Raw genomic sequence first — 11,417 nt, 5'->3', positions numbered from 1 at the left:
GGAAAAATATGAAAAATCACATTAAAAATAAAAGGACTAAAATAAGCCCAATAGAATAAATAAAATAGTCGACTAAAAGTTCAAGTGTCTCCCTTTCAAGGCTAAGTGCCTCTAAGATTAAAATGTTCTAAGGTAAACCAAAGTTTCACTGAGGTGATAACATTCAAAGATGACCCCAGGTAAGACAGAGGGTGCTGAACTTGACCAAGAGCAAGATTTCATTTTGAATGTCCTATGTATAAGGAAGATGCCAGTTTAAGGGGAGAATAAAGTCATGGAAACGGCAAGTGCGGGAGTAAAATCCTAAAAGCAGAAATTTAAAACCAGAAAACCTAAAAGCCGAAAGTTTAAAAATAAAACCAGATAAAATTAGTCAGGTGTGCTCGCAGGGGCAAGCAGATCATCGAGGGTATATTTAAGAATTTCGATGATTTTCTCCCTGCAGTCAATATCAGCATAAAGTTGATGTTGAGTGTATTGATCCCATTTTCTGCCACGGATCCTCTGGAATTTGGGACAAAATTTTATGAGGTGGTCAATGTCTTGTACTCTGCCACAAAATTTGCAATTTGCTCGTTTATTGAAGAATTTCTGCTGATATATTCCGAAAACTCCGTGGCCCGTTAAGAATTGGTTTAAGTAGAAGTTTGACTGAGTTAGTGTGGGATCTTTAAAGAAATTATATGTCTGCCTGTCCTTTGTTGATTCACTCCAATCAATTTTCCATTTATTCATTGTGGCTTGCTTGATGTATCTAATAATGAATGTTCTTTCCACTGGGAGCATCGTTCCCACCCGGCTGAAGCTTGTGGCCTTTTTGGCTTGCTGATCCGCCTCCTCGTTACCTTCAATTAAATCATAATTATAAATCATAATTATGTGTATGGATAATTACAAATCATAAAATTGTGAGCATATATATCAAAAGTATTTTTAGATAGCTTTAATAAATACAAGAATTTATTAGTATTCGAATTGAATTGTATTACGAATCTCCTTATGCTCTTAATTCAAATCTCTTAACTCAAATTTATCAAGTACAAGCTGAATACCCGTTCTGGGGAAAGTAAAAAAATAAATAAACAAATCAATGAAACAGTATTGAGAAACACAACGAAATCATGCTCAAAACTGAAAACCATATACCGATTCAATTGAAGAATTTGGTGGAAGAACCAGGAAAGTGAAATTTTTAGGGGAATTGGTGAATAAAAGAAGTGGTTGTATCAATACGGGTATGTTTAATGTTCTAGAACTATTTTTGCCTTCACTCAAAACTTAACATAACTAATTACATTAGTTTTCCGTATGCTTGCATGATTTTTATTAATTAGAGTAATATTTGCTTCATAAAAATTCGTGCAATTTAATTAAAAAATGAACGAATAAAGTATTTTCCAAGAAATTTAAAATAATTGTTTTAAATAACTAATATTCTTATTTATCAGCAAATAAATCTTCGTTCATGAGGTTTCGAATTTCCCCAAATTTTTTTAGCTGCCTTTACTAGTCTCGGACTACTGCCCGAAACAAGGACAGTTTAATTATAATCATTTTAATTATACTTTTAGTGGTAGATTCAAAGTTTGTTTTTATTTCTTATATCGTTGTTTATTTTTTTTTCTTTCAAATAATAGGCAACTTTGTTTCTTTAGTATTTACCTTTTCCTAGCAGCTGGCAACTTACACAGTATTTCAAAAAAATATTTTGTTGTGTTACGAGTAATTCTAATTTTATATACAAATCTCAATTTTACCTACTAAGTAAATTTAAATTGTAAAATAAATTGAATTTATTTTACCTACTAAGACATAAAATTTTACTTCTATCACAATTTTACTATAACATAATTAGCGAAATCTTACACATTCTTCGGAAATTAAATTAAAATACGAATCACTATAAAATGAAGAAAATTTAGTAATGGTAACCTGAATCGTTCTCTGGTTCTGGTTGGCAGAAAGCTGGATTCTCGTTCCTGAGAACGGGAGTTCGAATCCATTCAACTAAATACTCCCCGTGACGTAAATGATGATTGGTGCACGTTAAATCAGTTGAGTCACAAATTCCCCCATGCTCCCATAATAAATTATCGCTGTGGGGGTGCTGAATTGGAGATTAATCGTTCCCTTGTTTAGGTCAAAATTGTGATCTGTGGATATATGAATTTGTCCACCCTATAAATGGGTGTGAGGTATGGGTGCAGCAGAAGTCGAATTCCTGGAAATGGATGGCGGCACTGGAAAACAAGAACAATCGCACACCTTACCTTAATGGTCAACGACAACAACAACTTTTAGTTCGCTGTATTGCTGGGTAAATAATACATAGAGTGACATTCTAAAACTATTGTTCTTTGTTTTACTGCTTTGTAAGAACTCGTAGAAAGTTGGAAGCCCAGATGCTTTAGACACATGAGTGAACAATCTTAATATTTTTTGCACAGCGTCTTACATTTAAAATTTGCTTTCTATTAAAAATTGAGAGTTAAATTTTACAAAATTATAGAAATATGTTAAGATATATTACTTACTGATAATTATTCAGGATATGTAATCATTAAGGATGAATCCCTGTCAGTGGCCTATAGCTCATTAGTCTAGCTTCCGTGCGACGTTAACAACGAAACCATAACACATAAAAAAATTTAAAAAGTTAGTGAAATTTAAAAAGGAATTCAAAGAAAGCTATTTTTGGTCAAATGTCTCCCTTTTGTGGTTTCTCTGCCTTCTAGATCTGAATGTCTTATAGATCTAGATTTGAATAGGATACTCTAAGCTGATCGTGACAATAAAACTATTTAGACCTGATGTTCAACGACTATTGTATTACAATCCAAATTGATGCAAAATAATTTTAAAAAAAAAAAGAATATTTTCCTCGTAAAATTACTAGCATTAGTTTTCTCTCAAAAGTAAAATGCTATGTGAAACGGAAAAAAAAACAGAATAAGAAGAATTAAACAACTAATATTATTGCTTTATTAAAATCTCCGCAAATGTTCCTTTTTGATCTTGCACAGGATTTCAATTTCAATCTTTTTCGTTTAGAATGTTTTTGTCTATGAAGTGAATGTTCGAAACTGACATTTTAATGCACAGATGTTAAAAAATATTTGAATACTTTCTTACACAATTATGAAATACCCCAACACTGAACTATGTAACAGATTTAAAATTCTTTTGCAAGTTATTGATATGGCGAACAATCCAAACAGCTGTTGAATGTTATAGTACTTAATAAAATAACAAATTTTTACATCCTGAGTGATCCTTAGAAGAAATATTTTAAACAGATGTTTTATGCAAAAAAACTGACTAAGCGATGTCAACTATCACCCATTGAAAATTTGCTATCTTCTAAAATCTACCATCTTGTTCCTCGTCAAATCGTCATCCTTTGTTAAAGAAAATATATATATATACATTGATAAATTTAACAGTCATAACCAGCTTTTTCCGAAAAGGCATTCTACTCTTCAGTAGGAAGAAAAGCAGGTATAGATATTTTTCTTACAATTATGTCCTTCCATTACAGTAAAGAGCTTAGTCGGGACTTGAATATTCCAAAGCAATTTCAAAAACAGGATATCAAAAGACTAGCTTCTGGGAAATCCAGCCATAATGTCAAAACGGCTGATCGATTTGGAAGAAGTAATACTACTGTCAAGAACATGGTAACTTTCAATGACATCAACACGCTAATGCGTTTTAGAAGATTAACAGATCTTGAAATACTAGCGGCTCAATGTAAAGTATTAGATAGTGGCATGAATTGGACAGATGGTTTACTGGGATTTTTCGGGACAGCGGCAGCAGTTGCTGGCATTCTATTGTTGCCCGGATGGGGATTGGCGCTGTCTGGAGTGTGTTTTGGCGCGGCGATAGGCAAAGGAATGCTGGGGTCCGCTTCCATTGAAAGAGATTGCGCTGATGTACCATTTTATGAATTAGAGGTGAGACTAAATAAAACTTTAGGTGAAATAAACAGGAAATTAGATCAGCAAGCAGAAATATTAAAAGACATTTCTAACTCAGTCAAAAAAACTTTAACTGAAATAGAAAATATGAGAATAGCGATGGACCGAGGATTTGAGAACATTTTAAATTCTATAGAAGGACAAGATGTGAATGAATTGGTTTCAACTATAAACAAAGCTTATAAATCTTTTACGTTTAGTGAAAGTAACAGAGGAAGCGCTCCAAAAGACCAATATGTGAATTTTATAGAGCAGGAGATCGGAGATAATACTTTATTTAACTACGTTAAACTGGGTGGCAAGTTGTACGAAGCTCTGCTTTCGATCATCGATAAAAAGTACGCGATCCCAAAAGATATAAATCACCAGAATGCTTACAATGCTCTAACTGCTCTCAGTTTCGGAACCGTTACTTATTCAAATATTGTACTTTCTTTATTAGATCAGTATACTTACGTTGCCGAATATTACTACCAGGAACGAGATCTCATTAAATTTAATAAATATCTTGATCGCCTCATATTTTATTTTACAACTTTCAAACACATTTTTACAACAGCTGACAATGGCATAGTTAACGATGTCTTAAAGATTATGAAAGAAGTACAGGAAAAACACGACATCAAAAACGCTAAAAAAGAATTGTACAATGGCCTAGTAGGTAAAACAAATAATTTGAAATCCATAAAACAAAAGTTTCAGATTATGAGTTTACATATCATAGAAGAAACGCCGATAAATGAAATTGATATTATCTTTAATGCTGGTGGGAAAGTAAGCAGAACGAATTTTTTAGATTGGAAAAGAGGAGTTGAAGTTAGCTACGCACTTCAGTACGAAAAAGATGGCAAGTATTCCAAAATAAGCAAATGGGTAACTCAAGAAGTGCTTGACATTGCTAACCCTCAGATATCAATTAGAAATTCGAACCAGAAAAACCGGATCGTTTTTCGGAAATTTGCTAACAATCTACCAGAAGTGGTTCACATTATTTCTGGTTCTCTGTTACAGTTTAGGGATCTTGATAGAGATTTATATGATTTAGCGTCTAAAAACTCTTACAATGACAACAGTATATTGCAAAATATGAATAAACTTTTAAGTCTTGGCGCCAGCGTCTCTGCCGTTTTTGAAAGCAAAAGAAGCGTGATTCACGCAGCAGCTGCAGCAGGAAGAGTTAATATGTTGAAGCGAATTTTAGAAGTCGATCGTAAAGTCCTTAATCTGAAAGATTCGGTAGGTTACACTCCTTTGCACATAGCTGTTGAGAACAAAAGAGATGATTTCGTGCGCGAGCTAGTAAAACAGGGTGCTGATGTCAATGCAAAAACGAATGAGCATGGCGTAACACCATTACATTTAGCAGTGCGCTTCCAGTCCGAAAAAAGCGTAGAATATTTATTAGCTAGCGACAAAATCAAACCTAACGAGGTAGAAAAATCCGGAAAAACTCCCCTGCACATCGCTGTTTCAGATAATTCTTTGAGCACCAAACTTGTTGAACAGTTTATCAACAGTAATAAGGTGGATGTGAATGTCAAAGATACTTTAGGACTAACGGCATTACATATAGCAGTTTTGCTCAATTCGACAGAAAATGCCTTCAATTTAATGAGCAGGAAAGGATGCGATATATACGCTAAAGACAAGAACAACATGGCACCCATTCACTATGCTGCAATGAAAGGGTATAGCAATATGTTCAGTGATTTCATCAAGTTTGGTATTGATAATCTAAACTCTCTTGGTTCAGACAAAAAATGGACTCCTATTCATTTTGCTGCCTATTTTAAACACGATGATCTGGTATATGGTTTGGTAATGTGGGAAGGGACGAAGAGAAAAATCCTTGCAGATGAGCCTGATGTTGATCAGCAGACGCCACTGCATTTAGCTGCTCAAGCGGGTTTGAAGGAAGGTGTTATTGTCTTAATGCAGCATGGCAATGCAAAAGCTTACAAAAAGACTGCCGATGGCTATACACCCCTTGCTATAGCAATTCTTAACAAACAAACCGAAAGTGTTAAAGATATAGCATGGTTAGAGTACGATACGTTAGAAGAGTATGATAGCACATATACAAAATTTAAAGTTATAGATTCACGATCATGTGAATTAGCGAAGGAAAAGAATTTCATGTTTGATTATTTGGTTGAGCAAGGTCGCTGTGATAGGCATAAGTTTAAAAAAAGAAGTTTAAATGTAGAGCGTAAAAACAAAGAGTTTATGGAATATAGTAGACACTTTGTCCAAAAACATTACACCGAAAATGGAGCTAAGTGTTTAGCTGATTCCTACGAATTGAATGAAGGTACTAAAGTTAAGGAATCCAAAACTCACGCAAATGTTGATGTCACTGGTGCTTTGCTCTTGCTAGACTTATTCATTCGCAAATTTACTAACGAGAAATATGTTTCTAACTGGAAGTTCGTAAACTCTCCTTACGATGCAACTGTTCAGGCATTGGAAATAACTGAGAAATTGAATAATTTATTAAATGAAAAGGGTTCGGAAAATTTAGATTCATTTGACGTTTTTTCAAAGATACAGAAAGCCATACAAAGTGGTAACGAAAGTAAATTTATGGATGCGTTATGCTCTTATATTAACGAGTTTGCTTCGCTAAGACCTGAAGAAGTTAGGGGAATTCTAAACGTAGTTTTACCGTATACCAAAATCCAAATTTCCAAAAATCAGATCGACCGAAAACTGCAAAGTTTAGTCGAACATTACTGCTTTGAGAAAACATTTGGAATGTAATCTAAATTTGTCAAATAACAAAGTTCCTATTCATGGGACTCAAGTTAAGTTCATTAAATCTTATATTTAGTATTAGACTTATATTTAACGTTTGGCGACGGAAATAGCTTAATTTATTTATTTATTTAAAAAAAAAATTTTTTTTAAAGAATCTATGTGTTTTTAATGACATATTTTGGCGTTATAGAATATTCACATATTCCAAAAAAAAAAAAGAATTTTTTTTTGGAATTCATGTACAGTCAAAAAGAAAAAAAAAGAGCATAAATTCCAAAGGCAGCAATTGCTTGTAAACATAATAAGCTCTAACAAGCAAAAGGTAAAATAGTTTTTCTTGCAATAATGAATTATGTTTATGAATATGAAGAATGCGGTATTTGTTTATGAATTACGTTAATGAGCTTTTAACAAAAATCTCAATCGCAGAAAATTTAGAATTCTTAAAGGAAATCTTTCTTTTTAACAATATTTATACAAATAGCGTAAAGCATCTTTATCAAAGGTACCAAAGGAAAGTTTTTTTTGAAGGAGGGGAGCATGAAGTTATTATTATTTCGGAAAGCAGCCTTGTCTTATTTAAATTCATATCCATGCGTTTCAAGCAACAAATACTTTTTAAAAAAGAACGCAATAGAGGTAAAGCAAGGAAAAATAATGACTTTAAAATAAAGAATATAAGTTTTCTGTCATTAACAAAAATAAGTTAGTAACAATAATTATTCCGTCAATAAGGATGCTTCACTCCTTTAGAATAACCTTTTTGATAAGATATCCTTATTGCATATCTTATTCTATTCTTTGAGCGCAAGATATCATATTGTATCCTTAACAAGGATAAGTTAGTAACAATAATTATATCGTCAATAAGGATGCTTTACTCCTTTAGAATAACCTTTTTGATAAGATATCCTTATTGCATATCTTATTCTATTCTTTGGGCGCAAGATATCATATTGTATCATTAACAAGAATAAGTTAGTAACAATAATTATATCGTCAATAAGGATGCTTTACTCCTTTAGAATAACCTTTTTGATAAGATCCTTATTGCATATCTTATTCTATTCTTTGGGTGCAAGATATCATATTGTATCCAATCTGAGGGTATATAGTAAAACAGTGGTATTGTTATTTTTCACATTTATACATATTCCCAAAAATAAAAAAAAGAAGTACCAAATGTCAGCTTCATTCATTTTTAGAGGGGAAAAAATATGAATGTTAATTCAAATTTCAAGGAATGACTCTTAAAAAAAAATACAATTTGCTTCGATTTCCAAATTTATTTTGAAATGTTATTACATCTCAACTTCCATGTCTGAGAGATTATTGTTGTTGGAATTATGTATATATATACACATATTTTAATTTCTGAACTCCTACTACTTGCTCGATTGAGTGATTGAAAATTTTCAAACAAACAAGATTTGTTTGAAATACGTTGTAAAATTTAATACACTTTTGGTTATAAAAAATACATTTATTATAATCAGATAATCTATGTAATTTAGGTTAGGTCTGCAATTAGAGACGGCATCGCTCTATACTCATAACGCTAATAATGGAATAAAAATAATTACAAATTAAATGCATTTTTATCATTTATCTACAAGGTTTAGAAGATTTATATCAATTATAAATCTTCTAAACCTTCTAGATAAATGTTAAAAATGCATTATGCATTAAAAATGCAATGTTAAAAATGGTAATAATTTAATCCTTTAATTATTTAATAAGGAACGTAATTAAGAACTATTTTACTAAGTTTAATCACATTTTACAGCATCTTTTTATTCTTCTTTTTGGCGCAATATGATCTTCTCCAAATCTCTTGTAAGTTTTAAATTCGTTTTTTATCATCTGAATATATTGTAAAACACATTCAATTTAAAGAGATCAAGAATCTGAACCTTACTCTTGAAACTATTTAGAAATTTAAAAAAAATGTTTCTTACCAGCGAAATTTCATTTCCTAAAAATATTAAGAATACATAGCATCAAACTTTTTTCAGAAGTATATAAACTTCAAATAAATCAAAAAATATACTTCTTATTCAAAATATGTTATAAATTTCATGTGGGGGTTTGAAAGTTTGGGAACAAAAGTAAATTAATGTCACGCTGAAAAGTTTTTAGCGGAAATAAGTAGAGTGTATGAAAATTTAATCATGTTAAAAAGAAAGTATTATGATAAAAAAAAGTTATATTGTTTTGTGAACTACACAAAAACTACCCATTGCCTTTAAACCAGTCATAATACTTAAAATTTGCTCCTTTGAATATGCTGCGTAACTTTTTATTTATTTAGAATATATCTTAATTATTTTTTAAAATATCAATGCCAGAGAAAATCGTAATATTGTCTTGCAAAATTACACATAAATTTTTCAAGATTTTTATTAAATAAAAAGTAATTTCATTTTTAAAAATAAAGATTTATGTAACATTTTTCGGAAATCATTAATGCTGCACATGACTTCCCAGGCCTCATTAATCATTACTAAGTTATTCATTTATAAGCGAAATGCCTTTCTCTTAAAATATTTGTAAACTAAAACGGAGAAACTCTGCATGACTAANAATAAAAAGTAATTTCATTTTTAAAAATGAAGATTTTTATTAAATAAAAAGTAATTTCATTTTTAAAAATGAAGATTTTTATTAAATAAAAAGTAATTTCATTTTTAAAAATGAAGATTTATGTAACATTTTTCGGAAATCATTAATACTGCACATGACTTCCCAGGCCTCATTAATCATTACTAAGTTATTCATTTATAAGCGAAATGCCTTTCTCTTAAAATATTTGTAAACTAAAACGGAGAAACTCTGCATGAATCAATAATAAGTATACTAATTAGTTAGCGTATTTGAGAGCAACGCTTTGAGTGAATACGACAGGCAATCAGTTTTTTAAAATCTGAACTTTAGTATAAAAGTTATTCATGTCACTATCTTTTCTTTTGGCATTCTTTCTTGGCGAAATAGGGCTTTAATTTGCTGATGAATCCCACGATTCTCTGGTTTGAGTGCGCCCAGGCTTCTAAGAGCGAGCCCATGCTCATCTGTATACCTTCACGTAAAGTTACGTAGCTCACGTAAAGTTACGTATTTTATTGCAGGAATTCATTCTACATGTAACTAGAATAATACATTTTAAGAAGACTAAAATGCACATTTAATATATCTGAAGATCCGGTCACTCAGAAGCCCGAGAACCCAAACGCCCGACCCCGTTTTCCAGACGGGTATGCTTGTCCGGTAAGGCATGTAGGGGAAATGAATATAATTTTTTTTGTTATCGTTGATATAATATTGCTCGCTATTGCTTATAAGACATATTCATATTAATTACTCTATTGCTATTTTGACTGTAGAACACGACCCCTTGTGAAAAGACCTCTTTTGACTGTAGAATACGACCCCTTGTGTAAGGGCTGCATCATTTTCACATCATTCAAAAAGTCATCAACTTGATTCACATTTAATGAGTCGTAATAAAAAAGGATTTGCTGAATCAAATTACGAAATGCCGGTTGCTATATTAAAATGAACGGTTCAGTTCGAATGCTCTATTAGGCGTTCAAATAACATTCCGTTTCTAGAATAAAATACGATTCTTAAAGTATCGTTACGATAGGGATATGTAGCTCTAACGGAGGATAGTATTAAAGAGCGTAGATTGCATAACTAGCATTTTTTTTAGAAATTAATGATTAATGAAATCAATTATGTGTGTCAATCAGTTACGGTTTTCGTAATTTTTTGTTGAATGCATTGCAGTTCTTGGGCAAATAAACTTGTCTATTAATAAACTTGCCTGGTACAATGAGCAAATGAGCAATATGTACCTGCTGGGCAAATGAGTTGTCGAGCAAATGAAGTAGGAAAATCAAGCTGTCGGGATACCGAGTGCTGTGGAAAATGTGCCTGACCCATATATTTGTTTCTTAACTTATTGTGCTATCTTTCCATGATAAAGGAAAAGGAAATTTGCTTGAAAAAAATATCAGTTTAAATTCTCTAAAAAAATGTAAAATAAATAAATAGTTAGTAATTAAACTAAACTGAAATTTCGTAAGTATGTTTCATATCATTTTACTAAATCTTCACTTAATACCTATATTTACCTATTTATTTTATCTCATACATTTACCTGATACTCTTCCCTTAATTAATTCTTCAAAAATTTTTAATACAAAAATTTAATACGATTTATCAATCTGATATAAAACGCATTTCTGTTGCTATTTGAAAATTGTATTGTGTTTTGAACAACTATACTATATATTTATGAAATTAAAATTGTGATGCATATCAGTTTGCAAATTATTTCATTTATTTTAAAGATTGATTAATTAATTTTTTTTTTGAAAATATATCAATAAGCAATGTCCTGTCACAATGTGAAGCATAGTTCTTGTAAAACTATGTCATTAAATATTACTATTTCTTGTTTATTTCCAATGGCATTATTACATATTATTATATGAATTAATTAATAGAAATATATACATTAATACTTAACAAAACAATATTATACGATGTATATTTTTTCATGGAATGCATTCTGTTAAAACTAAATTTATCTTTTTGTTGTTAGATACGATGGCAATAATGCTCACATAAGAATAATGGTTTTAGTATGTATAACACGGTGTTCATATAACATGGTGG

The 11,417-nt window shown here is 31.1% G+C and overlaps 1 protein-coding gene across 1 annotated transcript in view; it reads left to right on the top strand.

Annotated features, from left to right (window-relative positions):
- The first annotated feature begins 3,445 nt into the window (after positions 1-3,445).
- LOC107448073 (uncharacterized) overlaps positions 3,446-11,417 on the top strand; it is a 19,879-nt gene continuing 11,907 nt past the window's right edge. Inside the window, exon 1 of the mRNA XM_071185727.1 lies at positions 3,446-6,696. Coding sequence (XP_071041828.1) covers positions 3,522-6,696 — 3,175 coding nt within the window. The 5' untranslated portion in view covers positions 3,446-3,521. The remainder of the gene's footprint in view (positions 6,697-11,417) is intronic.

Source organism: Parasteatoda tepidariorum, chromosome 9 (assembly GCF_043381705.1).
Source record: "Parasteatoda tepidariorum isolate YZ-2023 chromosome 9, CAS_Ptep_4.0, whole genome shotgun sequence".
NCBI classification, from domain to species: Eukaryota; Metazoa; Arthropoda; class Arachnida; order Araneae; family Theridiidae; genus Parasteatoda; species Parasteatoda tepidariorum.
This window is presented reverse-complemented; position numbering and strand designations above follow the sequence as displayed.